The sequence below is a fragment of the Furipterus horrens genome, unplaced genomic scaffold, assembly GCF_987537825.1.
Source record: "Furipterus horrens unplaced genomic scaffold, mFurHor1.1.pri manual_scaffold_5, whole genome shotgun sequence".
NCBI classification, from domain to species: Eukaryota; Metazoa; Chordata; class Mammalia; order Chiroptera; family Furipteridae; genus Furipterus; species Furipterus horrens.
In genome coordinates, this window is record NW_028327175.1 from 180,319,250 (window position 1) to 180,337,048 (window position 17,799).

Below are 17,799 nucleotides of genomic sequence, written 5' to 3' on the forward strand. Positions count from 1 at the left end.
TGAGGAGAAAGGATGGGAGGGGGAGCGAGGAGCTCGCGGCAGAGGGAACAGCAGATTGCGCCGAGCCAATGGCAACGGCAGGACGAGGTGGCACCAAATTCCCTTTGGCCAATGACGCTCCAGAGTTTACAGAAGCCCATTAGCATTTCCCCAGGGGCAGGAGCTGCAGCGGCTGAACCGCGGTGTGTCTGCCGCATCCAGTTTTTGCTTGTCCGGCCCCCAGTACGCCTCGTCTCTGTCCCCTCCCCTCTCCGCTCATGCGGAGCTCCCACGGCGGGCCAGCTCCGTGCACTTTGCCCCTGTTGGCTGCGAATAAAAGGGGTGTGAGGAAATACAGGACACGGCCATCCCCCTGCCAGCTCTAGCCTTTAAATCCCCAGCCTTGGGAGATCCACGCACAGTGGGTTGGGTCTGGACACAGATCCAGAGCGCACGGAGATAGAAGGATTGGGAGCGCAACACCGCCTATCGCTGCGTGAAGGCGGGCTCAGCCACCTAAGTCTCTGCTGTCCCGAACTCCGCTCCGCAGTCTCAGCCCTGGGAAAGTGAGCCCAGCATCAGAGAGCCCAGATGCCGGCCCACTTGCTGCAAGATGAGGTGAGTTTCCTAGCATTGACTCCCAGACCGCGGGGTTGCCGGCCCAGGCTGGGCTATTGGTGATGGAAGAGTCGAGATGTCCGCGGAGGACACAGCCATATTTTGCGAGTTGTTCTGCCTTCATTTATTGGGAATGTGGGCTGTTATTTGGAGACTTGGTTCCCGAACTTTAGTTTCTTAAGCTTGAAAGAAAAACCGAGTCATGCGGACACCCTTATTGTGGGTATGTATGTATCCCCTGCGGGTGTTCCTTCGTCTGTCCGAAGGAGTCAGTGTTTTACTCCTTCCTATTCATGTACCCCTTCACCTTGAGGTTTCATCCCCCTCCCCCTCTATCTGCACAGTTCCTGTGGACTTCATTTTCTTCCATCTAGGATAGATTCCGCCTTCAGTTAACCTGGGTTTTGGGACAGGGTCTGGGCCAATACTTCAGCCTTCCCCCAGCTTGATTAGAGAGTGAAGTGGCCCCTGCTACCTCCACGTGTAGACAGACTCCTCTCTCCCGAATCTCCACCTTCTCTCCCTTCCAGATCTCTAGCTCCTACACAACCACCACCACCATCACAGAGCCCCCCTCCAGGGTCCTGCAGAATGGAGAAGGCAAGCTAGAGAAGAATCCCATATATGCGGAAGAAGACATCCGCCCTGAAATGAAAGATGACATCTATGACCCAAGCTACAAGGATAAGGAGGGCCCGAAGCCCAAGCTTGAGTATGTTTGGAGGAACATCATCCTTATGACTCTGCTACACTTGGGAGCCCTGTATGGGATCATATTGGTCCCCACATGCAAGGTCTACACCTGGCTCTGGGGTAAGAGTTTTTCTTGTCCTGCTAACCCAGTATTCGAGACTCTCCACTCTTTAATAAGGTTGCTCTGGCTGATGTGGTTCAGAGGCTTGAGTGCCGGCCTGTGACCCCAAAGATCACTAGTTCTATTCCCAATCAGGGCACATACCTGGGTTGTGGGCCAGGTCCCCAGTTAGGGGCATGTGAGAGGCAACTGATCCATCATTTTATCTCTTACATGTCGATATTCTTTCCCTCTTTCTCTTTCCCTTCCCCTCTCTCTTAAAATAACGAAAGAAAGAAAGAAAGAAAGAAGAAGTAGGAGCTTACATGGAACAGAAGCCCCAGCACCTCTGGGCCCAAGTTTTCCCAATGATTTCTAAGAGACTCTGTGGACTGGGAACAGAGCCTAGGGGGACTGGGAGGCAGGAGTGGCAATGCCAGGGGTCCTTTCATATGGGTGTTGGGGAGGGAGCCCTGAGACCATGTGCTGCAGGCTTTGAAGTGAGTAGACCTGTGCCAGAGAGTCAGCTTCCCCTGAAAGAGCTTTTCTGTTTCGAGCCATTTGTTTGGCTGATTGTCCCAACCACAAAAGAATCAAGGTCCCAACCTGGGAGGCATGGGAACATGGGATGAGCACGGTGTGGGGCAGCAAGAGAAACTGCTCAGGAAGAGAGTAGAAGAGGAGGAACAGAGAGGTAGTTACCCACAAAATTATTTGCCCTGACTCTTGGCCCACCAGCCTCCTTTGTGAGAGAAAAGATGAAGGCTTCTGTAGGACCCAAGTTAAACAGATGTGGTGCTCTGTGACTCCATGTAGGTCTATCTCCAGGGAACTGTATGCGCCACTCAGCGAAATGTCCTTTGATTAAAATAATGTTGAGGAATTGTTTCGTGTCCCACTCCCCATCTAGCCTACTCCTGCCCCTGTCTCCTAATGCCCTGCAGTCTGTCTCTCCTTGCCAGGACAGCCAGAGCAGGCCAGAAAAGTGCCCTAAGCAGCCTTAGCCTTGAGGCTGCTGCAGTGAGGGAGACGGCTCCCAGTTCTGTTCCTGACCTGCCCTTAGCTCAGATTTTTCAGGGAACCATGGGTATGAGCTGATAGCAGGCCCTGCCCCCTGGATACACACATGTGCTTTGCAGGCATTTTTCACCTCTGCCACCGTAAGCCTGAGTTGGGGAGGGGAGAGCAGTGAACTCTAAAGACCCAGGGGCCCCACATTGCCACCCTCTAAGGGTGGCGAGCCAGAATTGTCTTCAGGAAACAACATTAGGGTTTCCAGAGTAATCTCAGGTATGGGGTATTTGCTGACAGCTGCACTCCTTGAGGGTAGTTATGTAGAAGGGCTGGTAGGCCATGTTTTAGCTGATACTCTTAGGACCTCTTACATCTAAAGGTGGCAGGATCTGACCCCTAGACCTTCACATTGGGAAATCCTCTCAGTGCCTCAGATAGTGCCCCTCTCTCAGGATCTCATTCTTTCTGGGTACAAATTTTTCAGGGTCAGGAAGGTTACAGGTGTGTCATTGCTGGAGCTGGCCAGGTAAAGGAAATCAGTTCAACTGCAGATCAGGAAGGGCTCTCCTATTTGTGAGGGGACAGAGGCATCCATTCCCTCGCCCCTCTGAGAACGCAGCCGAACTTCAGTTGCAGCATGAGGATTCCCCTGGGAAACTGGACTCCTCACTCCACCTCTCCTCCCCAGGAGAGGAGTCCTCACAAGTAGTTTTGTTGCCTGTAAGCCCCTTCAGCCTCAGCGCTCTCTGCAGGTCTGGTTTAGTCCAGATTTTGACTGGACTGCTTTTGCTTGCTCCCTGCAACCTGGGCTACTGGTGCAGGGGGCAGAGTGCTATCCCCAAACCAAGGCTGTGCCCACTGCCTTTTTGTGCTCTGCCCATGGGTATACACTGTGCCTCTGGACAGAGAAATGCAGCACCGACTGGATGGTGACCTTTTGTACTCCTTTCCCTGGGACCTGTGCTGGATGACTTAGCTGACTGAATGACTCTCTGATAGGGGGATATCAGAACTCCTCTGTCAGAGTTTAGAAGCTTGGCCTTGCCTTTTCTTTTATTCCCAAGGACAGTGTTAAATTAGCAACTGGTTGTGATTACAGCATTTCTCATGACTGAGCAATTCGGAGAACCTCTCAGAAGGGCCCTCAGGGGCAGGCTGAAGGGATATCTCTGGCAGCACTGAGGGTCAAGGGGCAAAACTTCTGGTCTCTTCGGGCCAAAGCTATGAGATTTTGTTTAACCATCAGTTTGGACATTACTAGAGAATGAATCTGTAACTGATGTAAGACCTAGTTGATAGACTTAGAGGGGTTGATAGGGAAGGCACCAGAGTGCCTGGGTTCTTTTCTCAATTCCCCTGTTAGTAATAGTCTTATGTGCTTTCTGAGTTAACTTGCCAGGGTCATCTGTGGCATGAAACATCCCCAGTAAGCTTCCTTGGTTCTGAGCCAAAGGCTTCTGCTTTTGTGCCCAAAGCCATTTTTCTTCCTCCTTGTTGATTTGTGGGGCTGTGGCTCAAACTGTCATTTTTCCAAATGCAGATGCAGGCAGATATTGCATCTGGGATGATAACTGCCACATGGCTTGAGGCCCGCAAATCACCTGGGGCCCTAACTTCAACGCAGAGGGCTTAGCGACAAAACTTTCCATGGACTAGACTCTGGCTCCATGCCTGTCCTTGGGATCCTGTAGGAGGAATAGGATAGGCTGCAGGAAGATAGGGTAGGGGAGAGAAGGGGGCTGTTTAGGAAACTGCTATCTATGGCTGGAGAACACAGGACAATTTGTTACAATGTGTGGTGTCTCCAACTGCAACTAAATTCTGTGGTCACTGAGGATCCATTGTTTCTAGCTGTTTCCCTGGGAATGAAACATTGTCAACAGTCAACTGCTCTACCAAGGCCTTGCTCAACCCCTGCCTCCTAGAGCTACTGAACAGAGGAAGATGGGTACACCCAGCAAGCAGCCCATTTCCCAGTAGAGATTATAGCTGGCACCTCTTGCGGACAGTGTTGGGGGGGGCTCCGCTGACAGTTTTGAGCACATCCCACCATTGTCTAAATTTAGCCCTGCCAGAGAGAATATGGGCTGACAGGGACATGGCAAAGGAGAGACGCAGGAACTATGTGCATACCCTGGGGAGCTGGATGGGATAGCTGGAACATGAACACTTGTTGACAGAAATCCCAGTTTGAAACCATGGCTCCATTTCTTACTAGACTTGTGACCATAGATAACCACAACCTCTCTGAGAGTTTTTCTTCAACTGTAAAGTGAGGATATTAAAGCCATTCAAAGAATCCAGAAAATCATAGAATACAAAATCCTTGGTTAAGCTTAAGACACTACAGATATGACATACGTACAGGGCAGGTTTTCCCTGATATTGCCACACTGCCCACTAAACTGCTGAAATGTTTTTTTACCAGTTGATAAATAGCCATAGTTCTGAGTCCTGAAGTGTCCTCTAGAACTCAGAACCCTTTGAATTGGGTTCACACTTGCTTATGGGTCTTAAGCGCTGCAGGAGTAATCTATGGTCCTGAAAATTTGGAGGAAGCTTAGCTGAAGGTCAAAGGAGATATGGGACTTGGGATAATGTTCCCCATGACTGAGAGTGACCGAGTGGTCAGGTAGTAAGCTGTCTTCTCTGTCCTGCCTTTCTGAAGCTCCTAGGACTCCTTAGCTTATTCCAATTCCTAGGTGGAGAGGATGAGCGGTGATGGCATTTTTCAAGTAATAAAACCAGGGAGACCTAAGAGAACAAGGTGTCCCTGCACTTCAGGGAGAAGCAAATCCTCACCCAAAGCCTCTGAAGACAGAGACCACAAACAGAACCAAACAGAACCGCCTATGAGTGGTTTTCCAGGTTACTGACCTCCCACTGTTTCTACCTGGTAGGGTTTTTCTACTATCTAATCAGTGCCCTGGGCATAACAGCAGGAGCCCATCGCCTGTGGAGTCACCGGAGTTATAAAGCTCGGCTGCCCCTGCGGCTCTTCCTGATCATCGCCAACACGATGGCATTCCAGGTAGGAAGCCAGCTCCACTCAGCTCTTTCGTCCTCTGTGTTAATGATCGGGGGTGGAACAGAGGAGATCCGCACCTGGAGAGAAGCAACACCTGGACAACTACTGCACTCTCTCTCTCTCTTATGGTCACCTGAAGTGTGGCCTCAATTCTTAAGTCCATGAAGCATAAGCACACTTCTGAGTCACCAGGAAAGGGACATTGGAGATAAACAGGAAATACTCTGTTTATCCTAAGGTTCCTCTGTTATCACACAGTCTGACTGTTGGGGTCCTTCAGCCTAAGGGGCTACAATGCATAAACCTTAGTTTATGATGCTGGTTTCCTGGGCAGACATTGGACAACAGAGTCACCATTTTAGGTGAATATCTTAGGTCTTAGGACTCCACCATGATGGGACTGAAGTACATGTTTCACGGACTCATGGATTCTGTTGTTTTAGGTAATGAGAGCAAATACTTTCATAGCACTGCGTATGTGCTTGGCGCTGCTGTAAGCACTTTACATAGATTACTACATTATATTCTTTTAGGAGGTATGTATTATTATTCCTACTTTACAGATGAGAAAATTGCATCACTGAGAGATTAGAGAGACCAACATTATGGTCCTATCTTGGGCTGCCAGGCTGGCTAAGTCAAGTATGGAGGTTTATTGAGGCAGAAAGTTCATAGCAAAAATAGAATGAAGGAAATTGGGGAAAAGGAACTCATAGCTATTAAGTGGTAGCAATGGGCAAAGGATAGTATTTGATGTAGGGCTTATCTTGGAGCACAGGGGAAAAAAGAGGCAACCAAATTTGTCCCCTTCTTCATGGCAGTACACCAGGTACTTCCCACATTTACATCATCATCTGTGCCATAGTACTTTATACCTTGAGGGCTCCTAATATTGGAAAGAAGATGAGGAAGAGATATTGGCACATCCTTTAAGGGATGGAAAGAGTCCCAGAGGAGCCCAGAGGTCATTTGGGAATGTGGCCAAGCTCATGATTTATATGCCTGGCCTTGATGAGTTGTGAGCTATCTCTTGCCAAGGCATCATAATGGAGCTCCCTGCAGCTTCATCCATTGACCAGGACCCTGGGGCGCAAGGCCGACTGCCTTGTTCTCCAGGCCCAGGAATTAGGCACCACATGAAGACCATTTCCAACATTTCTTGCTTTGAGAATTGCAATGTTCTCTCCTAATGAAACTATCAGAGCTGTGTGTGATCCACCTCCATTCTGCCCACTGTAAAACCTTCATGAAGCACTCAGTCCTCTTCATGTAGTCCTGGAAACTTAAGGTGCTTTTCCACTTAACCTTCAGCGGCAAGTTGGGGGAAAAGAAGAGGCAACTCTATGACCCTTGTTTGGAGACCCAGCTTTTGGGTATTTTGTGAGATTGGACTGAGAGCCATGGGCTCTTAGAGACATCTCTTCATTGGGATTCCCTAAGAGGGTATCTCTCCTCAGGCCTACATTCTTCTTCTCTGTCCCTCCAGAATGATGCTTATGAATGGGCCCGAGATCACCGTGTTCATCACAAGTTTTCAGAAACCGACGCTGATCCCCACAACGCCCGACGTGGCTTTTTCTTCTCTCACGTGGGTTGGCTGCTTGTGCGCAAACACCCAGCTGTCAAAGAAAAGGGTGGTTTGCTAGACTTGTCTGACCTAAAAGCTGAGAAGCTGCTGATGTTCCAGAGGAGGTGAGTGGAGTGGTGATAGAGTTGGGCACCTGGTGTTTGGGGACCCCCTCTTTTTTCTCCTATGACTTATAAACATAAACTGAGGAATTTACTGGTTTTGTATATTCAGAATTGTAATTTACAACCCTAATTTTTAACAGCCCCCAGGTCCACAGCCATAGACTATTGTTCTTTCTGCACTATCTTAATTAAACCAATTAAATTCAACAAATGTGTATTGACCTAGGAAGTCATAGATACAAAGACAACTGTGTCCTAGTCCTTCAAGGAGTTTGTAGCCTATTGGGGAGCAAAAGGATAAGCCAAGTATCTGAATAACTATGATACATGGCAAAATATTTTCTGTACCAATAAGAGACACAAAGGAGAGGGAGATTGCAAAGGGAAGGGTTTATGAAGAAAGTAGCTTTGGAATCCACTGATGAGTAGAGATTTCTCAGTTGTTGGGGGAGGGAGGACAATGCAACCAAACAGCATGAGCTAACGCCTGAGGCATGTTCCAGCAACAGAGTCCTTTTGCTTGAAGTATAGGGTGTGGTACAATTAACACTAGAGCGGGAGACCGGTGCCATTCTTGTAGTCTTAAAAGCAGACAGGATTTAATTCAACAGGCAATAGGAAACCATTAAAAGTTTTTAAGCAGGAATGTGTCATGGTCAGAGATATGCTTCAGAAAGATCACTCTCATGGCAGGTGAGAAACCATTGAGCCAAAGAAGTGAGAGGCAGGACCACAAGTTAGGTGCAGTGAGGATCCATGCTAGGGAAGCAGTGGTAAGAATGGAAAGAAGTTGGATGCAGGAATATTAATGATATAACAGCATAAGGCTTGACAGCTGAAGAGATGTAGGAAATCAAGTCAATGGCCTGGTCTACACTTGAGAGGTTGAATAATGAGGCAGGGCCCCAGAGAGGATCGCCTGTAGGCAGGAATGTGTCATGGTCAGAGATATGCTTCAGAAAGATCACTCTCATGGCAGGTGAGAAACCATTGAGCCAAAGAAGTGAGAGGCAGGACCACAAGTTAGGTGCAGTGAGGATCCATGCTAGGGAAGCAGTGGTAAGAATGGAAAGAAGTTGGATGCAGGAATATTAATGATATAACAGCATAAGGCTTGACAGCTGAAGAGATGTAGGAAATCAAGTCAATGGCCTGGTCTACACTTGAGAGGTTGAATAATGAGGCAGGGCCCCAGAGAGGATCGCCTGTAGGCATCAAGGATACTGAGGGAAGAGGAAGGATTAGAGGATGGCTGGCAAGATGCTAAACATGGACTCTGCAAAGAGCAGAAAGAGAGAGGTGCCCAAAGGCAGAATGGAAAGACAGCCTAGGCAGGAGAACTCAGTGTATTCATTTGGAATCTGGACCTTGCCTGTTTGTCCACATGGAATTACACTATAGATTTAAAAAAAAAAAAGGCAATGAATTTCAAGGTCAGGAGACCAGCATTCCAATCCTTGTTCCACTGGTTCCTAGTGGTGCAATCCTAGAAAAGTCATTTAACCCCTCATTACCTCATCTAAAAAGTAAGATAATAACACTATATTCTCATAAAATTTCCCACCCAATCCTTCCTGCTCTGTTTTCTGCCACACTGTCCTGACAATGTAGAAGGAAAGAGACAGCCCAACCCAGTGATAATGGAAATCAGGTAGGTCTAAGTCCTCTCTCCACTGACTCTGTGTATGGTCTTTCAATGTAGGTATTACAAGCCTGCTGTCCTGGTGATGTGCTTCATCCTGCCCACACTCGTGCCCTGGTATTTCTGGGGTGAAACTTTCCAACACAGCTTGTGTGTTGCCACTTTCTTGCGTTACGCCATTGTGCTCAATGCCACCTGGCTGGTGAATAGTGCTGCCCACCTCTACGGATATCGCCCTTATGACAAGAACATTAACCCCCGAGAGAATATTTTGGTTTCACTGGGAGCTGTGGGTAAGTCAGCTGTGCACAGCAAGACCACATCTAGTGGTCTGTTGTTTAGGATATTAGGCTGGGAACCAGGAAAACCAGATTAACTTGTTCTATGACCTCTTTTTTACTCTAAAATGAAGGGGCAATATATTAGAAACTCTTGAGAGTTAGGCAACAAGTCTTATATAAAAAGGAAAGGGTGAAAAATATTAATGTCTTTGATTCCAGTTCTAAAACAATCCCTAAATGCTGTGTATAATGAGCCCCTTTGGGTTTTCCTTTTTCCAATCACCTGTGGGCTGGACTGCAGTCTTGTTTGGGGCAGGGAATGTATCAGTAGAACAGTAGGGTCCTCTGGGTGGCTAGTTTGCATAGGGGTTTATATTTAAATATGCCATATAAAATGTTGACTTAATATTTGTAATTTAATTCAATAAACTTATCTTTGGACTGTATCCAGATAGGCCATTCTTGCCATGTATGCCATGCCTTATTGTTTGGTGATGCCAACAGGAAAGACATCAAAGCAACTGTCGGTGGCCTTTTCCCACCACCTACTATTTTTGTCTCCTGTCCTTGTTTTTTTTCTTTCTTCTGCTTTATTCTGTGCTAAAAATACCCCCTCCCCCCAATATGGCTTAGGGAACCTGCAATAAAGCAGTTAGTTTGTTCACAAGTGCCTGCTTGCTGATCTAATGCTGGCTATTCTTGAATTTCTTTCTCTCTATAATTTGAGTCCTAAGAGCCACAGTCTAGGACAGCAGAGTTCTGCCATCTGTCTCCTTTTTTATTTTTTCTGTCACTCTTTTCAACTAAATATAGACCTTTACTAAGGGCTGGAATTAGCTTTCCTTAAGCAAACCCAGTGGCCTCTTCTTCCTCACCAGTGATCAGTACTATTGGTCACCAACTATGTCTAGGCAACCTCACTGTTCCACATGTTTATGCACATCATGGACTAACATTCACTTTTTTCTTTCTAAAATTTTCCTTTATATTCTCTACCCTGACCATCTTTACAATCTGCATTGTTTTGTTTTGTTTTGTTTCCATTTCTTTTTAACTTTCATGCCTCTCCCTCCTCCTTTCAGGCACCTTCAACCACAGTTGATGTCCTTACTCTGAACCACCTTTGAAATAAATCACCTCGGCCATATAAACCTGAGATTTTAATAGAAATGGAAGTTTCTGGAATGAAATTTGTCCTGTACCGCAAATGGATCTATAGTGAGCCTCCCCAAGAGCAGCCTCTTTTTGACCCTTGATTCCAAGTGGCTCCAGTATCTTACCTTGTCTTATTTATTTCTCCATACCTGCTGCTGCCCTCCCTTATCACCACACCCTTTGTTTTCCTCTAGCTCTGCTTCCTGCCTTTCTAATCTTTTCTTCTTGAATTACCTCCCCCACAGTCACATGCTCATCTTCTCTCTGCCAAAGCCTGCCTCCCTTGAGCCTTTCTTGGGCTGTATCTTGCTGTCCCAGTTGCAAAGTCTTGTCCTTCTACCCCTTGACCCTCCTTCTCTTCCCGCACCCTGAGCCCCCTTGGCTATGTTTGTGTCTGATTCAGTTTTAAATCTGATAAGTATAGGCCTGGTTAGTGCTTGACACAGAGCCTGGCTGCAAAGCCATTTATGGAAATTTGCAATCCTTTATTAGTACCTTTAGCCTTTGGATCATTCTGCCCTCCTACACAGTTCACACTGTAGATAATCCAGTGTCACAGAGAGAGGATATACTTTGAGATGCCCTGAATGGTGTCATTTACTTTGTAGAACTGCCTTTACTTGCTTGTTATTAATATCATTACTACTCTACTGAGGTTTGCTTTTTTTTTTTTTTCTTCAAAGAGCTCAATATGCTCTTTTATTAACTATTCTTTACCTGGGCCTCATAAGGGTCAGTATTGTTATTGTTGAATACGGTTCAGAAAGAAGAGTTCTGCCAAAGGGTAGAGAACTCTCTGTGGAGTTTCCAAAGTTTTATCCATTACACAAATTATCATGAATCGAGAATTTCTTTGTTTTTCCTCCATCCAGCAAAGTGAACTGCTCATCACAGAATTTCAGAAGTTAGAGAGATAAAGAAGCATTTTGGTTCTGACTCCCACAGAGAGCTTCTGTTTTATCTGCATCAACACTACAGCAGGGTCAAAGTTCAAAGAATTCCAAGGCAGAGAGTTTACTGAACCAGTGGTGGCTGAGGACACTTGAGCTCCTGGGCCAGGCCTCCTTTCTTCTGACTTTTGGCTATTGCTGCCCAATTCTGTTGGTCTCTCACACTCTTGGACGTTGTATCAGTGCAGGTGTATTCCTTTGCTCTCTTTTGTAAGAAACACAGCAGAAGTTCTTTATTCTGGACTCTCCTTTCCACCCTAACACATGCAAATACACACAGAGCCTTGAGGATCTCAGACCAATATTTGGTAAAGCTCTGGACGTTTCCAATCTAAAATCCATTTCTAGTGGTAGCAGTTTCTTTTTGGTCATCTTAACCTCTGAACCTGCCTGCCAGTCCTTTTCACACAGCAGCTCCCCAAAAGCTAGGGGTGACCAATGTCTTCCCATTCATTTCTTAAGAAGCCTCTGTGGCCCTGGCTGGTGTGGCTCAGCACACTGAGTGTCGGTCTGTGAACCAAAGGGTCACCAGTTCGATTTCCAGTCAGGGCACATGCCTGGGTTGCAGGCCAGGTCTCCAGTTGGGGATGCGCAAGAGGCAACCACACATTGATGTTTCTCTCCTTTTCTTCCTGCCTTCCTTCCCCTCCCTCTAAAGATAGGTAAATAAAATCTTTAAAAGATAGAGAGAGGCCTCTTTGGGGATCTGTTTGGTTCAGAGTACAAGGGACTGGTTTTATTCATTCATTCAACAACAGCAAATTTCTACTAGGTTTGAGGGTACTCTGCTAAGTAACTGGTGTTCTAAGATCAGGAAGATGGCAATTCACAGTAGAGCTCCACAACTCTTTCTTTGTTTTTGTTCCAGGTGAGGGATTCCACAACTACCATCACTCCTTTCCCTATGACTACTCTACCAGTGAGTACCGCTGGCACATCAACTTCACCACATTCTTCATCGATTGCATGGCTGCCCTAGGTCTGGCTTATGACCGGAAGAAAGTCTCCATGCAGGCTGTCTTGGCCAAGATTAAAAGAACTGGAGATGGAAGCTACAAGAGTGGCTGAGTTTTGGGTCCCTGGGGTTCCTTTTCCAAAAGCCAGCCAGGCAGAGGTTTAATGTTCTGTTTATTAACTACTGAATAATGCTACCAGGATGCTAAAGATGATGATGTTAACCCATTCCAGTACAGTATTCTTTAAAAATTCAAAAGTATTGAAAGCCAACAACTCTGCCTTCATGATGCTGAGCTGATATTCTTCTTTCTTCTCTTCTCTTCCCTCACTTCTAGACCCATTGCTCTTTCCTTTGCTTTGTTCCTGTCGTCTTCCTGTCTCTTCCCTCTGCCTCCCAGAAAAGCAACTGGTGGGGCATTGGTGAGTGTCCAGTTTACCAAGTCTAGACAACCTTTCTGTCATTCATAACTAGTGGTTTTGCCCCAGATAACTCTTTCCTTGAGCTGTCCTGGGGCCTCAAGGTAGGTGGCTCAAGCTTGATTTGACAAAATCTTCTGGGAAGACCCCTATTCATTATCTTCATTCCAGACTTCTGCCAGGTGGAATGGAAAAACCACTTTATTTGGCACAAGGCTTCTAAAGCAGGTAAATTGTCAGGGGAGAGAGTTAGCAAGCATGGTATGATTGATAAGTAAGGATGGGGTGAGGTGGGAAACAAGGCAAGACGCTCCTGATGTGATCAAGCATACAGCTGCCTCCCAAACGAGGACATCGAGCCCCACCACACAGCACGCTTCCTTTCTCTCCTGACTCTGAGTAGGAAATGGCCATGGAGCCTGGCAATGCTAGAACACAAGCCAATCCTAGTGTATCAATAGAGTCTAGGCTGGGGATAAAAAAGAAGCATTTAGTTGGTAGTAAAAGCAGTCTTTGATGGACAAATTTTTTTCTTTAATAACAGGAAGATTTCTTATTTCATATATCAGGAAGTCTTAAGGTCAGTTGTTTCCAGAATTGGTGAATCCAACAGCTCATGGAATCATCAAAATTTTAACCTTCTGCTCTGCCATCTGACCATGGGGATATTGGTCAGCCCCTTCATGGTAATAAGGTGGCTGCAGCATTTCCAGACATTCGAAAACGGATGGATTTTTAGGAAATAGGTCAAACAAAAAAGATATGTATAAAGATATACTTTGCTCAAAATATTAAATAATTCACTTAGAGTATTTACCTCTGAAAGAGGGGTGCTTAAAGAAGAGGAGGAATAAGGTCGGTTGTCTGCTTTCCTCCTCACCCCACCCCCCATCGTTGGACAGGAGATGAAGAGGCTGAGAAACAGGATCTGCAGGCAGTTTCTGAGAGATAACTTGACAGAAGAAGGGCTTTCAGAACACATTGTCTGGGGATTTGGATTCGGTCAGAAGGTTACTGAGTAAGTTACTGGGTGTCCTGCTATGAAAACTGGTTATCCAAACAAGTTAGTTATTAGTAGGTTCATTCATTGACTCCTATTTCTGCTTGGAATTAGTGAAAACTAGAAGGTTTCTCACCACAGTTTCAGACCATTTCACTTATTTCTTTGTTAACATCTATCTAGGTCAGCGGTTTTCAACCTTTTTCATCTCATGGCACACAAACTAATTTCTAAAACTCTGTGGCACACCAAAAGATATTTTTTGCCAATCTGACAAAAAAAGAAAAAAAAGATATAATTTGATTCATTTACACCAGAACGACTATTGTTGTCTTAGCTGTTGTCATTTTTTTATTTGACAATCTAAGGGAAAAGAGGTCAGTGACCCTGACTAAATAGGCAGAAATTGCATGTTTTAAAAATTCTTGTGGCACGCCAGTTGAAAATCGCTGATCTAATCTAAACTATAGGATGGCCTAGGGGCAAGAAGATAGATAGAAGTCTCAATACCCTGATTGTCAATTCCTGGCTCTACCCTATCTGTCCATTTTTCCTACTGGTTCTATCTGTTCCCTGATGTTTTCTTTTCTCGCTGGACAGGCAGCCTCCTCTGTGTACTCAGAGGCAGTGATGATTATTGGTATCCAGGCAGACAGAATACTCAGGGTCACCGAACCACTGTTTCTCTTTACAAAGTTGAGCTAGCTGCCACTTTTGCTTGGCCTCCAGAGTCTCTCCACCTACACTTCTGTGTTCCCCTGCCACACTGATGACTCAAGACAAGGCTGGCAAACCCTACTAGAAATATCCCTGGCTTAGGCACTCTCTTATGAGGGACAGCCAAGCCAAATGCTTGCATCATGCCAGTGAGCCAGCCATGGAGCAAAAGAGTTTGTTTTTAGTCTCCTCTGTCTGGGTCAGAACCAGGGAGCATGCTGGATGTCCCCTGGCTTGCTCATTCACCTGGCCCAGCTTTCGTCTGTGCTCCCAGCAGACTGCAATGCTGATAAAATTAGGAGGGAGCCTAGTCTTCACTGGGAAGCACAAGAAACAAAGGCAAGTTCCAAAGTGCCTCATTTGAAAGGAGGCCCTGTTTGTTCCCTGGAGCCAGGGTACACTGCAAAGCTTTAGCTGAATCTTGGGGTCTGGGATGCCATGAACTTTGCTGAACAGCATCTCTATTCAGCAAACTAACCAGCACCCCCCACAACACAGCCGAGGGTAGACAATAGTGTAGAAGAGATCTGAAAAAAAAAAAAAATCAGTGTTTTGAGAAACTTGGACCACTCCTGTCCCTGTACCTCAGTCGTCAGTACAGAAGCCTGGCTTTTTTCTACCAAGATGGGAAATGTACAATAGCAAATGCTCTGTCCACTGGTGAATCCTAATGGCAGAAGGGAGAAGGGTCCTTCTTATATTAACTGGATGGATGCTATGGGGGTAAGCCTGGACTAAAGCATCTTTGTCTTTTGAGCCATTCCTCTCAGTAGAAAAGGATCTAATGGAAGATGACTGTAGTTTTGATCTGCTGGCCTACGCACCTACCTACCCCTTGGAAATGTCTGTTGGATAGTTTTAATTCCAAAGGTCATCAGATGCCTGCTTTATAATTTATGGTCAAAAACAACTTTATCTTTCGATTCTAATTAGGTTCCATAGATTTGATCCACACCATGACCTACTACACAAGGCTGGGTGGGGTCCTCAGGTTGAGGGCCCGAGTGTGTCTGTGGATGTGTAGGTTTCAAGATTCTAAAGGTGAATTCAAATGATGCATTAATAATCCAGAGATCAGATCTGATCAAGTCTGAGTTTCTAACAGCCCTTGCTTTGTGGGTGTACTGACAACTTATTTGGGTGCCTTACATCTTTTCTAATCAGTGTTGCATATGAGCCTGCTCTCACTCCCTCCGCGCCCCTCTGTGGAGTTCCTTTGCACCTGAGAGCCTCCAGAAGTGGCTGGTAGAAAAGGGGGCCTGGCTGGGGAATTATCAGTACAGCTGTTTGCAGGATTCCCTTCTGGGTTTCATTTTGGAAACTTTTCTTAGGGCTGTGTTTATTAAGTGCCCACATTTGATGGAGAGTGGAAGCAATTTGAATGTATTTGATTTATACTTTTTTTTTAGGTTAAAAGACAGTTGTAGCATTTAAAATGGAAACTTTTTCTCCTTGGTTTGCTAGTATCCTGAGTGTATTCTCTCTAAGTGTAGCTTAAATGGGTCAGCATGAAAGGTTACAGAAAGCAAGATGTCAATGTTATCTGGGTGGTGAAGGCCAAGGCCTCTCCTACCACTGTGCCACTGACTTGCTATGTGACCCTGGGCAAGTCACTTAACTATAATGTGCCTCAGTTTTCCTTCTGTTAAAATGGGGATAATAATACTGACCTACCTCAAAGGGCAGTTTGAGGTGTGACTAATGCTTTTTATAAAGCATTTTGGGATCCTTCAGCAGAGGAATTCTCTTAAGTCCTAAGTATTTTTATAGTAGCAGTATCCACCATGAATTTGTGTCCACCATGAACCATGTGACCCAGATGCTCTCATTAATCTATGGTTCTCTCTGAGAGATTGAACAAATCCATTGGATAAGTGGTGGATAACTAGCCAGACAAAATTTGAGGATGCATAAACGTGTTGCCATGGAAACATAGATAAGATACCTTTTCCTTGATTGGGTGGGACTTTTCCTTTTTTATGTGGGATAGTAATTTGTGACCTAAGAATAACTTTGGAATAATTTCTATTAATAACTCTGAAGCTAGTTATACTTATCTGAGATTGTGTTTGTTCATAATAAAAGTGAAGTGAATCTGATTACACTGTCTAGGAGTTTTTCTTTTGGCTGTGATTCAGCCTCCTGCGATTTATCTCTATGGCCCACAACAATATCTAGGTTCTATTCCTATACCTTTAAGAGTAAAAAACGGAAGTAAAGCTGCAATGATTGACTCATTCCCCAGTAACCTGTCCTGTCCTTCCTAAGGGTAACTTCAGGTTAAATTCAGCCTTGGCAGCAGAAAACCAGGAGTCTGCTGCTATTAAACAAAACACATTAACACCAGCTGACACTTTGGCCCTGGGGAAGTGCCAGGTCTCTTGTGTGTCACATGGTCACATGGACTCAAGAGGAAGTTAGCAGCAGGAAAAATACTCCAGGAAGGCAGTTTTTTAAATCTTGCACTCTAGGCTGGGCAGTCTAGGTCACTCCTCTGAAATGTAGTCCTACTCTGAAATAAGGTAGCTTCCTGGAAATGCTGATTAATAACAGCAGGAAGAAAGGAAAAACAATCCAAGGGAAGATTTGTAAATTCTGGAATAGAAAGGGCTTCATAATCATAGGGTGGAAAGGCTTTAGCTTTTACTATTTTATCTGGGAATAATCCTCTTGTGGAAAAGAGAAGGCGGGCTTTTTACAATTTGAAGAAGCTCCATCCTCCAATAGGAGTCAATTTGACAATACCTCAGTTTCTAAGAGTTTCCTAGAACCAACTCCCCTCATTTTCTAATTTAAGGTTGCCCTCACCTTGTACGAGAAGCAAGATTCTCGAAGTAATTAGGCACACCCAAAATCAAGTCCATGTTCATTGATGCCTTGCCAGACCTTAATAATTTAAGTTGATGATGATATTTTCCTCATCAATATCTGGCATTCCACCCCTTCCCTGTTTCCCTGTTTTGCTTAAAATGTTCAGACTGGACTTTTTTTTTTTTTTTTTTAGTTCTATGATTGCACTGTTCCTTCCAAGTCTGTTTTATTTCCCATTAACTGGCATACAAGTTAAGCAATTTATCCTCACTGAGCTCTGCTACTTTCTTTTCATTTCCTCCTGCATTTTTACCTAGCTATCTTCCCTCTGATTAAACATATTTCTATGCTTCCTCCAAACAATCTGTATCTTTCATGTTTGTATTTTATTCCTATCTGCAAAATTTCCAAGAAGGAAGAAGGAAAGGGAGCGCTCTTAGAACTTGATTAATATGTTCAGTTGAGTTCAAGATTGAGATGAAAAGGGAACTGAGTATGAATTTACCTTTAATGGTAAGTTGTAAAGAGTGAGCACTTAGGGAACAAAGTAATGAACTCTTGTTTTTGACATGTTTTGTATGGAAAAATAAAGAAGTTAAGGTTCCAATTAATAATCAAAATTTAACCATGGGGTGAAGGATAAAAAGTAATTTAATAAAACAATGAGAAAGAGCGAAGAAATAAAATTCCTGATACCCAATGGCCATCAATATTTTCCCTCGTCCCTAGAGGTCCTTAAAAAGAT

At 45.1% G+C, this 17,799-nt stretch overlaps 1 protein-coding gene across 1 annotated transcript; it reads left to right on the plus strand.

Moving 5' to 3' along the window:
• Window positions 1-176: 176 nt before the first annotated feature.
• SCD (stearoyl-CoA desaturase) lies at window positions 177-16,342 on the plus strand. The gene is made up of 6 exons (XM_090278404.1): window positions 177-597; window positions 1,128-1,410; window positions 5,305-5,435; window positions 6,919-7,124; window positions 8,827-9,059; window positions 12,021-16,342. The coding sequence occupies exons 1-6, from the start codon at window positions 571-573 to the stop codon at window positions 12,218-12,220; spliced, it is 1,080 nt and encodes a 359-aa protein (XP_090134530.1). The 5' UTR covers window positions 177-570; the 3' UTR covers window positions 12,221-16,342.
• Window positions 16,343-17,799: the final 1,457 nt, after the last annotated feature.

Excerpts from the sequence above, each read along its gene's own strand:
- SCD (XM_090278404.1), top strand. The coding sequence starts at position 571 with ATGCCGGCCCACTTGCTGCAAGATGAG. Across the intron at positions 1,411-5,304 it reads GGTCTACACCTGGCTCTGGG|GGTTTTTCTACTATCTAATC; the intron begins GTAAGAGTTTTT and ends TCTACCTGGTAG. Across the intron at positions 7,125-8,826 it reads CTGCTGATGTTCCAGAGGAG|GTATTACAAGCCTGCTGTCC; the intron begins GTGAGTGGAGTG and ends CTTTCAATGTAG.